The 18,506-nt window shown below is 40.8% G+C and overlaps 1 protein-coding gene across 1 annotated transcript in view; it reads left to right on the top strand.

The window, feature by feature from the left end:
* The window catches only part of nat16 (N-acetyltransferase 16), a 40,346-nt gene extending 22,907 nt beyond the window's left edge, over positions 1 to 17,439 (top strand). Inside the window, exons 2-5 of the mRNA XM_054735714.2 lie at positions 5,646 to 5,871; positions 7,188 to 7,412; positions 7,529 to 7,872; positions 9,292 to 17,439. Of these exons, the coding sequence (XP_054591689.1) occupies positions 5,656 to 5,871; positions 7,188 to 7,412; positions 7,529 to 7,872; positions 9,292 to 9,520 (1,014 nt within the window). The 5' untranslated portion in view covers positions 5,646 to 5,655 and the 3' untranslated portion in view covers positions 9,521 to 17,439. The remainder of the gene's footprint in view (positions 1 to 5,645; positions 5,872 to 7,187; positions 7,413 to 7,528; positions 7,873 to 9,291) is intronic.
* Positions 17,440 to 18,506: the final 1,067 nt, after the last annotated feature.

Genomic DNA, 18,506 nt, shown 5'->3' with positions numbered 1-18,506 from the left:
GACTGTTTGAGGCTGTGGACAGGTGTCTTTTATACAGATAATGTGTTCAAACAGGTGCCATTAATACAGGTAACGAGTGGAGGACAGAAAAGCTTCTTAAAGAAGACGTTACAGGTCTGTGAGAGCCAGAGATTTTCCTTGTTTGAAGTGACCAAATACTTATTTTCCACCCTGATTTACAACTAAATTCTTTAAAAATCCTGCCATGTGAATTCATGTATTTTTTTTCACATTCTGTCTCTCACAGTTGAAGTGTACCTATGATGTAAATTACTGACCTCCGTCATCATTTCAAGTGGGAGAACTTGCACAATCAGTGGCTGACTAAATACTTTTTTGCCCCACTGTAGGTATAGATATCTTTCAAAAACGTATTTACAGTTTTTGTTCTTTGTGGCATGACTAGGCTGAGAATCACTGCCCTGCTGGGTTACACAAGTTCAAGTTTTTATTGTACTTTGTTTTTTAGAGCTTTATCTTGCTCTGGTATAATAAAATGACTCCAACAATCTGCAATGAGCATTAGCTCACAGATGGCAGCTCAACACTGTTTGCAAACTGAACCAAATTCCATTTTGTCTCAAGTATGCCAGCCAGTGAGAGGATAAAACAACAATGAACCAATGAATGTGTGAAAATGAGCCAGAGCCAGAGGCAGAGACCCACAATAACATCCCCTCTTTGACAGGACCAGACTACCTTGGGAAGCCTGGCAGGTCATCTGAAAACATCAAAGCATGATGGGAAAATACCAGAGTCTGCGTTGTGTAAAGTGTGTATCTGCTGTGATCAGACAGTGTTTTCAATGTAAATGCCCTAAATGGCCTTTGGATACTGGATTTGGAAACCCTTTAACAAACAGTGACTCAGTACCGCCTCCTGTTGACATGAAAGGGATTTAGCACATTTGCCCATTTTACGCTGCTTAAACTCCACAACAGCAGCAGTAGCAGTACGTGTAGGAGCAACAGAACCCTGTTCAACATGGGATTTGATCACATATTAGATTCAAGCTAAAATTCATATAAATCTGAATCACAACAGTAAATGATTAAGTTAGTTTTCTGGTCCTGTAGAATCCTTCATTTAGATGGTTGTTTTCTTTCCTGTTTTCTGCACTCTCAATAACTAAGTTGCATGAAGTTGAATGAATGAATGAAAATGAAATGAATGAATGAAAATGAATGAATGAAATGAATGAAAAGCTTTATTTGTCCCAGGGAAGGGAAATTAGAGTTTCAGTACAAACAATTCAGAGATCAGACATACTGGGCAAGACACATGACAAGAATTGGTGACTGTGGTCATTCGCAACCGAGTCGTGCTACCTTAATAGAGAGAGAAAAGGATAACATGAGGAATGGATTTGGGAGGAGGGGAAAAAAAGGCACTTCACAGCTGCTCTCCCCCCAGGAGGGCAGCTTTGCTCTGTGAAAAAAACACCTCAACAGATAAGCAACAGATAACACAACACAACATCACAATAGGAAGACGGGGGGGCTGGGATCCTGTTTCCCCCAGCGAGAGCAGCCATGTACGGCACTCAACCACTGTAGACCACAGGTGGGAGGGAGATCTTGGGAGGAACGCAGAGCACATTGACCCTACAGGTTGATGACCTCGCTAGGCAGAAGTCCACAATCTGAATGCGGGGGGGGTGGGGGTGGGGGTGGGGGGGGGTTGGGTTTTCACAGCATCTGTCTGCATTTCTTCCTTCGTGGGGGTTGTTCTTGTTGGCATCTTGAAGGCTGCCTTGGCGTCAGATTTGGATAACAAGACTTTGTTTGGGACAGGCAGAGATCATTTTCCTCTCTGCCTTCTGTCTGTAACTGGTCATTCCAGTCCTTCAGTGAAGCCAGTTTAGGTTTCAAACATCTCCACACCGTCCGGTGACCCTCTCCGAGATGACATCCATTTTGCGCACTAACACTGGTAACGCAGCTAGGACATTGTCCAGCTTACGGTTCACCTCGAGTAACGACCCAGTCTGTGAGGTCTCCTCCCAAGAGACTGAATACATGTACCACATTTCATATTTGCACATCATTTGAGACAACTGTTATTTAAGATGGAAGTGCACTGAAAGAAAAAGTCTGTTGGATTTACATAACTGAATCATGTACATCACTTGCATGAAATTAGATTATAAGAACAGGAAATGATCATGTCCTAATTACATGTAGTAAACATAGTTTACACAAAATACATTCACATCAATTATAAAACCTAACTAAAGCCTTTTTTCAGTGTGTCTGTACCCCTATCTGTCTCTAGACCATGTAGCACATGTTCCTTGTGATTTCCATAGATGTCATTCCAGTTAGAGGCACTACTGAGTGTTGTTTGAACCCCACTGTACCACTATCCTCTTCAGTGATGGTTTTTGTTTTTGCTCACTATCGTTTTAAAAACGATACAAAAGTTTTTTTTAGCATATGTACATTTCATTTCATTTATAATACTTTAAACGTGAATTGAACCCTAACTGTAATCATTGTATTTATTTCAATTTTCAACATTAGAAAGAGCTTGGCATGCTGGGAAATCTGTTCCATCCAAACAGTAATCAGCGAGCTCAATCATGAACGCAAACTTTTCATGTTACCTCAAAAAGAAGGAATCCCATATAAACCACATTGTGCCCTTGTTAGCATTACAAAAGTGAATCATGTTCATCTTACAAACTTGACCCAATTACGCAGAAATTATGTGTAAGGAATAAGTAACAATGCCCTTCTAACTGGTCTTCCAGCCTGTACTGTGAGACCTCTTCAAATGGTCCAGAACGCAGCGGCGCGTCTGGTCTTCAATCAGCCAAAAAGAGCACACGTCACCCCTCTGTTCATTGAGCTCCACTGGCTACCTCTAGCAGCACGCATCAAATACAAATTGCTAACACTAGCATACAAAGTCCGAGATCAGGGTATATACAGCAATCCTTAAGTAAAATTTACTACTTTTTAATACTTTTTTTACTACCTTCAGAATTTTTTTAAAACCATCACAACACTAAATTGCAAGTGTTAATCAGCGACCTATTTACACATATTTTAACATATATAACATACAAAAAGAATAGACTTAGAGACTCACTGATGTTGACAACGTATTGCACATATTTATTTTACAATAAGCCAGGCACTTCTGTTCAGCGGTTCAGACAGTTGACCACGAGGCCTGAAATGATGCAGAACGACCACTGAATATGACGTCATCATTATGTGACCGGATATGCTTAAGTAGGGCTGCTCGATTGTGGCAAAAACAATAATCACGATTATTGTGACTGAAATTGAGATCTCGATTATTTAATACGATTTTTCAATTTATGTAGATTTTTATTTTTTTATTTTTATTCAGTCATAAAACTGCTCAGGGCACAATCAGGGCAAAAATAAACAAGAAACAAGATGATCACTAAAAGAACTCCTGATTCCCAGTATAAAAAGACCAATATACTTATAGCTCATAGTCTATGACCCAAGGGCTATAGACCTTGGTTTAACTCATGTAAGTCTAACCAGTACAGACCCAAATACCAATATCTTGCAAATACTGACAGCAAGAATTATACAGTGGCATTTATAACAAATACATGCAAATTGCTGTTCACTAAATGTTGCATAACATTTATTGAGTCGTGTCAAGGTGCTGTAGGAGAGTGCAGCACCGTGTCCTCAGAGAGATTAGTTATTATTTATCAGCGTGAGGAAGTTATTTCTACCTTAAGCCTGGTTTATGCTTCTCCGTCAGCTCCGCAAGGGACAGACACGCACGGACTGACGGAAGCGTTTTGCTCTTTTACTTCTCCGTCTCCTGGAGAGTGTTGCAAAGCAATTGCCCTGCAGGACAACAGAGGGCGTAGCGCTGTTCTGTGGTATCCTGTCATGCATCGGTCCAAGATCGTGTGTTTATATTGTGTTTTTTGTGTATATAAGAGACTTTTAACAGGGACATATTTGTCTCTCATTCTCCCACCGCTTCATGCGCTCCCCACCTCTAAACCCACGTTTCCTGTCATTTCCGTCCACAAATAAAATGTTTGCTGCGCATCCTTTCACTCCTCCAGTCACGGGAGAATTAAACGTTCATATTTTTAGAGTTTTTTCGCGAGATATTCTTCAAGCTTCTCCGTGTCTGCCGCTAGTTATCCTTGGCTCTCCTTGCAATGGCGGCGCTGTAAACAACAGCGGCATCCTGACCAATCACAAGCTTGCGTAATCCGTCTCGTTCGACGGATGTTTAAAAAAGTGGGCTCGACTCCGTACGTACTTGCGTGCCCTACGCAAGGACGGATAATGGCGTTGCGTGTCTCCGCACTGACGCAGACGGAGAAGCATAAATCAGGCTTTATTTATAAACTATTTATTTACAAGTCCATCAGTTAATGTAATAATTGTCCCAACCACAGCTGCAACCCCCACCCCCCAACCCGGTCTCACAGCAATCGGGGCAAGCTGCATGTGTGTTTAACGCGCCGCACGCGCACATTTAGCCGTTTTCATCGGCTCAGGAGTCCGCAGGTGCGGTGTGTGTGTCACTCACTCTGGTTACTCCAACAGGGAGCCGACTCTGAGAGCTGTTTCTGTAGCGACTGACACATCACTGCATCATTCCCTTTCCTAATGTCCTGAAGAACGGTCCGGAGTGTTTAGCTAACTTGCAGGAAATGTCGACGACAGTTATCCAGAAAGTAGCTAAGGGTTACCAGAGATGTTTCTGAGGTGTTCGCTAGGTACTTTTAAGATTTAAAAAGTCAAGAAGGGGGTCTGAGAAGCTGCTAGAAATAGCGTCAAAGTCGCCAAGTTGGCAACACTGTGAGGAGCGCTTCATTTGCAACTCAGGGCAGCGCAAGTGGGAGGAGCAAATAATCGGCTCGTTTTATTTTTATAATTGTTCAAAACATTTCATTCGGAATATATTTCTATGTCGATGTTGAGAATACGACATCTGATAGTCTGAAAAAATAATACCTAATTTGGAAAAAATAATACCTCTGAGACCAAATTTAACACTTTTAATGGCCTTAAATTTGACTATTTTTATTTATCACTTTTTAATACTTTTTAAAACCCCGCGGACACCCTGGAGATGGTACGGCTCCCATCTACCTGAATCCTCTTGCACAGGCTTACGTCTCGGCCCGGCCGCTCCGGTCATCGCAGGATTGTTTGCTAGCAGTGCATACACCACGCTCAGGACAATCCAGACTTTTCTCATGCATCGTTCCACAAATGTGGAATGACCTTCCAAGCACTACCAGAACAGTGGCTTCCTTTTCAATTTTCAAGAAACTCCTGAAGACCCTGCTCTTCAGAGAGCATCTTCTTAACTAGCACCCTCCCTGCACCCGTCCCCCCTCTCTACCGTCCACTCCTTTGTTCCCTCCTCTCCATGATTGATGTCAAGTTGTTGTTGTTGTTATTGTTGTTGTTAGCCTCAAGGGCAACATGCCAATTATCACTTGTAAGTTGCTTTGGACAAAAGCGTCTGCTAAATACAAAAACATAAACAAATCTTGGACAACCTTTAGGCCAAACCGGTTGGGTATTCATTGTCTTTGACTATTTGTTAATATTTCTGTGTGAAACCCAATAAGAATAGTTGTTTTGTAACCTTTTCTTGGTTTGTTTTGTGTCCCACAGTTGTTGCAGAATGAAGATTGACTCCAACCTGACCATTCCCCAGCCTCCAGAGGCCCTGTCCCAAGCTGGCCTTCAGTTTGATGTAGCTACTGAAGAGGACTTTGATGAAATTATGGCAATGAGCCAGCACATTTACGGGGGGCTGGACTACCTCCCTACCAGATACATTAGCTGGCTGCAGGAAACCAACCGCACAGTTATAGTGGCTCGTAAACAGGGCAAAGTGGTAAGCCTAATCAAAAGCATATATAAATGCACACACACATATTTTTATTTTATTTACTTATTTATTTATTTATTCCCTTGTCCTGTCTGGCTGTGAAGCAAACAGAATTGATGTCTGAATGCTGGTGACAAGCCTTACAGATTTACTCTCAGGTGGATCATCAAAGCTTCTGCTTTTAATGTCACACCTTAAAACTTTATTGTTATTGTTTTTTGAATGCTTTGTAATTCTGACACGGAGATAGAGGTGAAAGAGAAGGGGTGGGGGTGGGTGGGTGGTGGTGGGGGGGGGCAGAGAACGCCTTGGGATTCCCCCTGAAGAGCTGGCCCAAGTGGCTGGGGAGAGGGAAATCTTGGTCTCTCGCCTTAGACTGTTGCCCCGTGACCCAACTCCAGCTAAGCAGAAGAAAATGGATGGATGGATGGATGGATGGATGGATGGAAGCTAGTTAGAGAAATATGCTCCTGCTTGCCCCTCATAGAGTAAGTAGGGTGACATTAAACTTTATGCCAAGAATCGACATGAGTCCCCGATCCACATCACCAGCAACAATGTTTGAATGTCACTCAGACAGGAAAAATGTGGTTGAACTACACTCATGGGAAGCACTTTGATCACAACAGAAGGGACTGAATGAGTTGGAAGAAACACTGAAGAGGTTCAAGGCAGCTACAAGAACCTTGGGCCATCAGATAATCCACAGGTGTAATAAAGACAAGAAAGATTTTTAATAGCCCAGGCCAGCACCTTAAGAGTGGACTCAGGGAGAAAGGAGTGAGGCTGAGGACTAGTGAGCATCAGGACAGCTATGCAGACTGAAACACCTGAAAAACCTATCAGTTAGAAAGACCTCAATAATGTACTGCTAAGGGAATGTCTCAGAGGGAAGAAACCCAATGTGGAGAAGAAGAAGCAGGAGGGACCATCATGGAGGGATTAGACCCTGGAGAATAAAAACCAGTAGAGAAATTCAGATCATAGTAGCACAAGATGAGGTTTACCACACCAGTCAGGACCCATGTTGTTCTACAGAAGCATGTGATTGGCTGGCAGAAGGATGGGACTGTCTCCTGATCAGGAATGTCCGTCCTTGAGCTTCAACTTACTTACTACTTCAAATGCTGTCGGCCACATCATTAAAGAAATAATAAACCAATGCACACATCTCCTAACTTTTATGTCTAGAGTGTGTGTGTTTATATGTATTTATGATCTTTGCAGAAGCTGATATAAATATGATGCTGTGTATTATTAATGTGTGAAGTTGTGACACAGGGTGAATGATTGAGGAGGTGTTTCCTTCGTCTATCTGGCAGATTGCTCTGGAGTCGGTTTGTGTGATAGATGACGGGGAGACCATGCTGGTGGAAGGTCTTCGTGTTGCTCCTGAAGAACGGGGGAAGGGTGTGGCAGGTGTTCTGCTGCGTTTTTGCTCTGAGCTGGTCAAATCCAAGTATCCAGATGTTAAAGTAAGCCGCTTGACCCGGGATGATCAGCTTAGACCCAAGGACTTCCAAAAGTATCGCATCATAACTAAGCAGGTACAACCAACAAAAGCAGATGAAACAGCTTCTCTTCGTCTTCAAGATGGCTTCATAAATTAGTCAGTGTGTTTGCTCTTCTTTTCTTCTAACCCCAACATTGTTTTTGTTCACAGGGCATTCTGCTGGTTCGCTTCAGAGCTGAAGATCTCAAACTGAGACTCTCTGACATTACTTTGCACGACAGCATCTATCCCTCTTTGTCTACATCCTCATCCAGTCCCCCTCCTGTCCGTCTGGATCATGAATCCATTCACCAGCTGTATCTGCGCTCTGACCTGATGAAGGGGCTCCTCCCTAATGCCACAGTCATTCAGGACTGGCAGCCCTTCAAGCTTCTGCCCAGTAACTTCACCATCCTGCTGAAGAAGGACATCGACTGGATGGTGAATGATGTGTCCAGTCCCACGGTGGCTAGCCTCTGCACCTTCCCCTTCAAGGTGCCCATCGGAGATAACTGGTAATCATCTTTCATTTGTTCAGAAAACCAAGATTTCGTTTGAGAAAAGCTGCCTTCGCAGAAGACGGACTTTAACTTCTCTCTAAACTCCTAGGTTACTGCAGGGGTGTTAGTGGAGAAAACAACATAAAACAACAACGGAAACAATAATAATGATTATAATTAGGGATGCACCGATACCAATACTGGTATCGGTGCCGATACCAATATCGGTATCGGTATCGGTAAAAGTTAACCGATACCAGGAACCGATACCAATGCAGTTGCTTGAAAATGGCTTCACTGTAACTTGTCATTTCTGTTCACCTAATATTTTAGTTTTGTGATGATTTACATTCATATATTTTACTTTTTATCTACCTCACAGTCTTTTCCTGTTGAAAGCAGAGAAGAAAATAAAATCTGTATTCCAAATCATTACATTTTTTTTGTGTGGTGGAAGTATCGGTATCGGTAATCGGCATCGGCGAGTACTCAGATCCAAGTATCAGTATCGTATCGGTTTGGAAAAAAGAGGTATCGGTGCATCCCTAATTATAATATCAGCAAATTATTGTTTTGAGAGGATTTAGTGTGCTGTTACAAGCTCTTAATGTGAAGGATTAAAGGAAGTTCTCTCTCTCATTGGTGCTGCTGTGGGAGAACAGACTACCAGAACCCTCAGTTAGACAAAACCAGGACAGAGTTGGGTCCTAGAGCTCTATGTGGTTCACTTCCTCTGGCTGGACTTAACTTTGACTTGTTTCTCAAAATTTCCAATTTATCACATAGTTGGGAAACAACCACATGATCTTCTTCTAAGTAAAGAACCTCAGAGTGTATAGCTGCGTCTGCTTTTCCTCTAACAGATTGAATTATTCACAAAGGCACCTGAGCTTCTGGAAATAATTAGCTGAAGAATAAAACATTAGCCACATTTAATAATAGAAACCATACTCCCAGGCTAGAGTTTCTAAATTCCTAACATTTCCAGGAGCAAAAACAGATTTCTAAGAAAGTAGAAAAAGCCTCATTTTTAGAACTTTATCTTATTTTTAGCATAAAAGGTAAATGCATTTTTCAGAAAATGATTTAAATAAGGTAAATATTCTAAAATATGATCCAAAGTTTCTTGTTTTGAGTAAAAAAATCTGCCAATAGGGTAAGCAAACGTTGCTTTCGTAGAATTTTTAAAACTAGCAAAATAATCACATTTTTTATTTATTTGCTAGTTTTAAGAATTCTAACCAAGCAACTTACCCTACTGGCAGATTTTGTCATGACTAAAGGCTTTTTTTTTTAACAATATTAGACGCCAGTTTTCACAGTGTAGAATAACTGCGTTTCTTTTGTGGTGTTATTGATCTTTACTAATTCTTGACTTGTCGATAATCAGCTGCAGCTTTAACCACCAGTTAACTGATTCCTCTTTTTACACAGGTATTACCTGAACATTGACATGTACGGTAAAGACCTGAACTTGGTGAAGCAGCAGTTCTTAAGCCATCTAGAGTGCCACACAGCCACCTTGAAGGGTCATGTGATGTGCCAGATGTTCCTGGACCCAGCTCTCTGGAAGCCCATGGCTGATTTCTGTCACAGCGCCCTGAACGTAGAGCTGGTGAAGGAGTACACCGAACAATGTGTGGTGGAGTCAGATGCAGTCTAACTCCAGGAGATGGGTGGAAGGGTGAGGATGGTGGAGGGGGCAAAAGTATAGTAGACACAATTAGAGTCAACAGAAACACAAAGCAAATGAAACCAGCTATTTCTTTAACTTTAGAATGCAGTATTTAACTTACAGATTTAAATGAGATAGAACAAAGATCAAAACATGATGCAGTCTGAGACTGGTTTGTCTCAGAGGTAAGGGGGAGGGGTCGAAGGTCAGCAGGTAATCACTAGTGCAACTTTATTCTCTCAACTTACCTGAAAACATCTGAATTCAGAGTCCTCCAGGTTTTAGTGGTTTGATCAAAACAACAATGGTGAGTCAGTGTGAGTGAACAATTAGTGTAGTGAAACAACACTAGCATACAAACATCAGCTTTTACATGACTAGCTTACTTTGGGTTAACTTCTCATGAAATAATTACATATGTGTCATAAATATGTTTGATATTAGCTTTGTTACCTGAACCCTAAAAGGCAGTGGTGAACCACGACCCCTGTTCTCTCCGACCAAGACTCTGCACACGCGTAGCTTGGTATCCCACTAAACGAAGATATTTTTCTACAGTTTGGCCTGTCATCCATATGAAAAGGAAGATGTACAGCACCAAAAAAGATTATTTCAAAAACTCTGACCACAGTGGACATTTGTAAATTCTCCGTTGTCAGCATTTGCTTGTAGACATTAATAACAGCGTTTTTTTATTGTCACTTACTGCGACAACAATGTTCTGACATGACACGTGCAACCTTTGTTTAGACTTGCTTGTTTGTACAAGCTCAGTAACTGGGGAGCTTATGGTTGTTGGAAAGGGAGAATTGGGTAAAAAATATCTGCAAACTGTATCTTGCCATTTGAACTCATGAGGTGATCTACAGACTGGTTGGAGTTCAGGTTTAAAAGCTTGTTGAAGGGAATGTCTATCCTTCACGACTGGGATGTAACAAAAGCAATCTCAAATGACAGAGCGGTGCTGTAGTAACCTGGGATGTTATCCAGGGGTTCCTTGGGAAGTTGTCTTTAAGGACATTGGCCAGATGCTGCAAGAAAATTGTAGAAATTCAGTGCAACTACACTTTACCATCTATGTAAAGATAAACTGGGTTCAGTTTTTAATATTCTTAAGACATTTTGTCAAATCATTTTAGGAAATCAAAATTCTCTGAAGAAATATGTTTTGCATATGTCACTCAACAATGTCTTACTACCACTAGCACATTGTGAATAGCTGTATTTCATTTAATTTTGTGCTCTCAATGATTATGAAAAATTACGTTTAAAGCTGCAGCAAAAAGTCTGAGCCAAATGTCTGCGACCTACATGTATTTTTAACTAACATAGTTTTTATCTAAAATAATAACCTATATATTCCATCTAGGGGCTGCGCGGTGGTGCAGTGGTTAGAGCTGTTGCCTTGCAGCAAGAAGGTCCTGGGTTTGCTTCCCGGCCTGGGATCTTTCTGCATGGAGTTTGCATGTTCTCCCTGTGCATGCGTGGGTTCTCTCCGGGTATTCCGGCCTCCTCCTACAGTCCAAATAAATGACTGTTAGGTTAATTGGTCTGTCTAAATTGTCCCTAGGCGTGAGTGTGTGTGTGTGTGTGTGCATGATTGTTTGTCCTGTGTTGCCCTGCGATGGACTGGCTCTCTGTCCAGGGTGTACCCTGCCTAATTGCCCATTGGCCGGTGGAGATAGGCACCAGCCCTCCTCGTGACCCTACATGGACAAGCGGGTTCAGGCAATGGATGGATGGATATTCCATGTATATATCCATCTGGAATTGCTGCCAGTCTGTTAGCATGACTGCAGCAACACTGCTAACCGTGTTAGCTCCGGTAAGGAAAAATAGTCATTTGGGAAAGCTAGGACACACACACACACACACACACACACACACACACACACACACACACACAGATATGATCCAAAAGATGGTCCACATATTTCAACAACAGATCCTTCTGAGACCGGTAAAGCCTTAGTGCCATCCTGGATTACTACAAACTACAAATAATAATAATAATTCTACAAATGTGAACAAATTGTACCGATTTTGGTTCTGAAGATGAACAGAATCCTCCCTGATGTCCAGATCGAGTCACGGGTCTACTGAGTCAGTCTAAAACATGGCTGCACCTCGGCATTCCAGCTAGCAGGTAGTGGGAGTTTGGTTGAACATCTCTGGTAATCCAATGTCCGTTCTCATCATCCTATCCCAGAAAAAAAAAATGAAAATCTAACCGACTAGCAGAGGTTTCAGAAGCTACACCTGACTGATTGCACTGTGTTGTCTGCTATAATGCTAACGCAGAAACACCGGAGATCTTCTAATGCCTCCACTAGCTGTTTGTGGAGTGTTCCCACGAGTGATGTCATCAGCCTGTTTGGGCTCAGATTAGAAGCCATCTTTGGTTCGAGAGCACTATTTAAAAACACTGGATTATTTTTATAATCCAGCCATGAAAAACTTTCTTCTGTAGATTTTTTAACACTGTTTTACACATGCCATTCAAAGAAATTTTGCCTCTAGCTAATTCATTAAGTGATCTTCACGAAAAACTGAAGCTGGACAACACCAGGACTAACACATTGATAACAAAATTCTTCTAACTGTCCGTGTTGGCATGAGAAGACACAGCAACAAGGCTGGCTTCTGACTGTTCCTCCTACAGTCTGACTAAGATCATACATAATTTGATTCCACAGCCCACCTACTGAGAGAAAACATTTCATTTGTTCGGTAATTCATTTGCCATCGCAAAAACCTGTGAACATTTACACAGGACTGATAGCACCTCATTGTCTTCCTAGAAACAGAGCTATAGAAAACTTCTTATTGGAGAAAAAACTTGCTACATTAAACGAAAACCTCAAACTCAAACTGAGATATTCCAAAATCTCATCTCATCAGGCCCAACTAAAGACCTAAAGGTCATCCCTTTGTGTTAATAGGTCTTGGGTAGGGATGCCCTGATACAGATACCAGGATTCGTATTGAGTTTGACACCTTATGCCTGTACTTGTACTTTACAACACTTTACAACAGCACTGCCAGAGTCGCCACTTTCACGAGCAGTCGTGACAGAGAGGGGCGGCGCCGATGGTGTAAAAGTAGCATCATCAAGAAGACAAGAGTTCTGACACTCTCATAGTCAGTAAAAACGATAAGGGGATCATGTGGTTCATGTATCGGCAACTTACTCCAAACACGCATAGCTTATATGGCTCTGTGTAATTCAAAGTGAATCAGGAAGAAAATGCTGAAGCAGAATGTAAATTTTAAAATCTGTGTTCTGGAGCCAAAGTTTGAGGGACACAGTGTTAGTCAAACTACACGTGTTTGTGTGGTGGCACATTCAAAGTTTGCTAGGAGACATATTTGCCTTTGGTGTCACAACAGATATTTGGAAAAGCAGCCTTAGTGTTAGCCCTGTACCCTTCATTAGCTTAACAGCTCAGTGGGTCAACAAATATTGAACTCTGCAGTCATTTTGCATGCAAAACTGTTTTAGGTGTCCCTTAAAAGTCAAGTTATAACAGATGTGTTTGATGATATGGTTCAGAAGTGGGGAATTACTAAAGGTCCCTTCCATAATGTGTTTCTTGATGATGCAAAAAACACGATAAAAGCCATGAGTTACGCAGGACTCCCAAACCTTCTGTTGCAGCTGGTGGTTAATGGGAGAAGTGTGGCTAATTGCAAATGGAAAATAGTCAGACATTTTAAACATTCCACCTTTAATACTATGCTATACTAATGTATTAAAACTTGGTAACTTTGATTACTCAACTGACAGTAACATCTCACAAGTTGAAAAAAATGATATTGTGCATCCCTTGTCCACAGGTTCGTTCTATGGGTTTAGGGGTCACTTGTATGGGTCTACTGGTCCCCTCTGTGGGTCTACATGTCCCATCTGTTGGTCTAGTTTTCCCTTCTAAAGGATCTAGATTTCCCGTTTGTAGTAGTAGTAGTAGTAGTAGTAGTAGTAGTAGTAGTAGTAGTAGTAGTGGTGATGTAATGGTCCCCTCTGTGTGTCTAGGTCGTCCGCACCCCCATGGGCCTTTATGGTTTACCACTGCTTTAAGGTTTAATAGGAATGCAAAGCTTTCTCTCACTGATGGCAATAACTCTCTTTAAAATAGTGCAAAAACATACCAGTGTTTTTATTCCATATGTTTCTTTTGTTTTCTGTCAGAAATCCTTTAGATCATTTCAAACATTTCCATTCTGTCCTTTCTGTAAATACTGAACCTTTAAATATGTAAAAAGGCAGAGTTGGGTTACTACGACTGCACAACTTAAAAGGCACTTTATTAAAGCTATGGTGATGTTGTGTCTGCATAAAAAAAACTTAAGGATCAAGGGGAGAAAACTAACAGAGCCCATCACTACTGTTGATAGATGCAACAATCCTATTATTAGGAAAAGCAACCCATGTCTGCATACACAATAAAACTAACATGCTTAAATGTCTCAGTTAATATTTCCTTAAGTCAGACTTCTGATTCTGTATATCTCTAAAATGTTTGACTGTAAAATTCAATGTACATATAGTTCATGACGTTCACTCAGATGGTGCAATAATATTATTTTTCTCAAGCTGTTGATAAAATCAAAACCTACTTTTGTAAATTCATTACATACTTCAAAATGTTTAATATTAGCATAATATTAACATAAACATTGGTAAAAGCCACAGTTGTGTTCAGCTCCATTTTACCAAACCAAATCACATACTGGTATTGTTTTTTTTTTTCTTTTATTAGTACAGCTTTTTTATGTTTAACATTCATAATCTGCTTTAATTCCAAAGCTTTTAGATCCAAACCAGTGAGCAACATATAGCCCTATTAACGGCTGATCTTTGTATTGTAGTCTTCACCCTTGTTGGACTTTAATTTTAACATACATTCACTTTAGTTTATTATGAGGGCACTTTCTAAAGACTGCACAGTGGTGCAGTGGTTAACCCTGTTACCCTGCAGGATCCCAGCTGTGTGTTCGTTTTGTTTTTTAATTTAGTAGGGGCAATGGCTTGATGGTGGTTGGAGGAGTAGATGGTGGATGCTTGTAAAGGGGTCTGCTTTGGCTTTTCTCTGTACATGTTAACAACAAGCTGAAGAACAGTAGACCATGAGCTTTTCCATGAAGATGGAAAATATGGCACGTTGGTATCAGTATCTATAAATTGGTGACAACAGAAGGTAAACTCAACCTAAGGAAAAAAAATTCCAAAAAATCTTTTCATCGATCAAAACTATTTTATACACTGTATTATGGGTATATGGCCTTTAATGAAGGGCATAAAATGTAACTTATACTTAATCATAATGTTTTCCTTCTCTATGCACCTTAAAAGTAAGTGACGTGGTACCAGAACTTTCTGCAAACTCAAATTAAAGTATTGTCTTATTACAAGGTATGGTCATCAGGAAAAAAGAAATGCATTCCAATTTTGTCATAAGCTCCTTTTTGTCTTTTTCCAACTGGCTGTTCAACTGAAAACCAAAGGATATGCTCTGATGAGTGCACAGAAGGTGGCAGAACTCCGAACTGAAATTAACTAGGGACCCCTTTCCAAGACAGTGACCTCCCTGGCAAGGATCTAAATCCTTCTTTGGAAGAGAGTAAATACTTCAAACGCATTAAATGGAACAACTAAAGAATTTGTTGCCAATGGTTAGAATGACTGTTACCTTCTGAATATGGACGAGGCGTGATAAAAATCCATAGACAGATGAGACCACGGTTGACAAAGTATGAAATACAGACAGAGATGACCAGCACTGAGTGGCTGACAGACTTAAGAGGATGGACTGGAGTCACTGGACACAATCTCTAACATTCGTTCTACCGATTGGGCAATGAAAACACCCCAAAATTACAAACAGAGTGAGATTTGTACTTGGATGACAGATTTAATTTGAGGAAAAACTGAATTTTGAACATGAGATGGTCTAGAGTAAAATAAGGATAATTCTTTTGAAGAACCAGCTTCAGCAGAAACTGTAGAAAAGTCTGTAAAAACATTCTTTCAAAGCCCAGAAATCTCACAGCAAGACATGTAGAAGATGGAAGGATACATTCCTATCTGTAATTTTCATCTAGATGTTTTCCTGAGATAAAACGCTGGCAGGGAAGACTGTAAAGGTGAATGTTTTTGGTCCCCAGTACCAAAGAATGGGGCCCATCTAGCCTGTTGGGTTCAATCTTTTCATCCCATTAAGAGACGGTATGACTGGTCAAGACCACAAACAATTCTTCCTGTTGACTCCAGTGATGCCACTCTTCTAGGGTTAGTTTGAGATTCAGTAATGGTGAGATAGTCCAACTATCCAAATACGGGTCTGCAAGGGAGATCCAGGTTCCAGTTGATAGAAGGATACATCAGGATCAGGTAAGTAGAGGGTAAGTGATGTAATGAGAGTCCAGGAAAACACGCAGGACTTCCTCAAAAAATTATGCAACAAAATGCGGTGAGAGTACGAGGGAGGCAAGCCAGGTTTCTAAACAGAATAAAGACAATGCATAACCATCCAGAAGTCCCAAACAGCAGGTGCCAGATCCACAATACCAAGTAAGGTCAAACTCCTAAAGTTAAATAACCAGGAGAGAGGCACATTGATCAAAATCTGCAGAACCAACAAGGATCAGACGAAGGTAAAACTACAAAGGTCAGTCTGCTCAAAACCTCAGGATAGAGCACTTTGGGAGATTCAGGTGGGAATGCTGCAACAGAAATGGTTGATCTGGTGTCTTGGTGGGGGAAAGGTGGGCTTCCACTCAGATAGACACAAGAGCAGGGAATCACAGTAATCAATGAACAGGTATGGGTTAGAAAAACAAACAAACGAGAACAGGCTCAAACTATGGAAGTTGTTCTATTTAGATGTCTTCTCTTTATGGTAGATTAGTCATCTTGATCTGCAGGGATTCTTTACCATGGAATGGATGTTGATATATATATATATACACACACATATATATATATATATACTTTTTGCTCCCCATTTTTTTTACCACAACACTTTTCAAATCTGTTGATTTATTCAAATTCAGTTTTGATTATAGCTTTGATTTTGGTGTTTATTTTTTTTTTATAATTCTTCAAACCTAAGAACCCAGAACCCCCCCCGCCCCCCCCCCCCCAAAAAAAACAAGTAATGTCTGCTGATCAAGTTTGAAACCCTTTGAGTAAACAGTGGTGAACATTGCCCAACTGTGCAGTCTGACACAATCATTAGTTCAATGGAATTTATTTGCCCTCAGTTGTGTGTAAACATGCATGGATGCATGTGTGTGTGTTCATGCCACGATGGACTGGCATCCAGTTCAGGGCAATTTAGAAACAACTTTTGAGAACTTTTTGTTCCTTTTGCGCAACAGCAAGTATTTAGGGTAACATTTGCCTCTATAAGTAGTAGGGTTAGGGTCAGGTCCCTTCAGCTGTGAAACATCTGTATTCATCTACAGACTAAATAGCACAATAGTACCATAACAGTAGAGAGCGCATCTGATTCATCTGTCTTCATAATTCCGATTTTCAGAATCTTTTATTTAAACTCTGTTTATATATTTAACCATTGTATTTTATAAAAATGTTGAATGACATATTTTTGAATATTTGAATTATATTATTAATAAAAATTTTCATCATTTTTTTAACATTACTAATGCATTTCTGATTTTTGTGAATGATTCAAACTACATGTTAATTTGTCACAAGCGTGCTCAGAGGCGTTGTTAGGATGTGTAAACACTGGGGGCTTGGCCCACAAATACTTTAATTTTCTTACAATAGTTGCATCGTTATGACGTAATTTAAGAGTAAAATTAATATAAAACATGCTGTAACAGTTGTTTTCCTAGGATGGCTTTTTCCAATGTGAAATAAAAACAAGATATCAATCAGAGATCTCATTCACTTTTTTCTTTCCTAGATACTGGTGTAACAATAAAAACCAAAAGTTTCGCTTCTTTCAGCTTGTATGATTTTTTTGTTCCTCCATAATAAAAATGTTGCTCTTGAAATGTGATAAACTGCATTCCCTGTCATATTAATGAAATTTAACTTCTATGACCATTTCAGGGTTCCCACTCTTTTCTTGAAATGATTTTCCAGGACCTTTTCATGGGGTAGGCGTTCCTTATCCAGCCAAGAAACATAATCCCTCCAGCGTGTCCTGGGTCTACTTTTAGGTGTCCTCCTGTTCGGATGTGCCCAGAAACCCTCACCAGGAAGGTGTCCAGGAGGCATCCTAACCAGATGCCCAAGCAACCTCCACTGGCACTTCTCGACGTGGAAGAGCAATGGATCTACTCAGAGCCCCTACCGGATGATAACGCTTCTCGCCCCATCTCTAAGAGCCCAGACAACCTGCAGAAATAACTAATTTTGGCCGCTTGTATCCATGATCTGATTTATTCGAATACCCAAAGCATGTGACCATAGGTGAAGGTAAGAATGTAGAATGACTGGTATATTAAGAGCTTTGCCTTCAGACTCAGCTTTCTCTTCACCACAACTGCAGACGCAGCACCAATCCATCTATCGATCTCGCGCTCCATCTTTCCCTCACTCGTGAACAAGACTCCGAGATACTGAAACATCTCCACTTGAGGCAGGACCTCGTATTCTACCCTGTTTCAATCCAATTCAAGTCTTGGATTTAGAGGAGCCGATTCTTATCCCAGCTGCTTTACACTTGGCTGTGAAACCCGGAGATTATGTTTCTAACAAAGCCAACCAGACCACATAATGTACAAAAATCAGAGACCCAATCCTCAGACCACCAAAACGGATCCCCTTAACACCTTGGCTGTGTTACCATCAGATTCCTGCCGGCAGAGGTGACATGGGACCACTGAGGAAGATGGCCACACACTAGAGGAGCTCATGAAACCCGTTCATTAATGTTCTAAATTTGGGGACATACACACCAGTTGCGGTCAATATTAAACTCTCTTGGTCGACCTTGAG

The sequence above is a fragment of the Nothobranchius furzeri genome, chromosome 3 (genome assembly GCF_043380555.1).
Source record: "Nothobranchius furzeri strain GRZ-AD chromosome 3, NfurGRZ-RIMD1, whole genome shotgun sequence".
Classification (NCBI taxonomy): Eukaryota; Metazoa; Chordata; class Actinopteri; order Cyprinodontiformes; family Nothobranchiidae; genus Nothobranchius; species Nothobranchius furzeri.
This window is presented reverse-complemented; position numbering and strand designations above follow the sequence as displayed.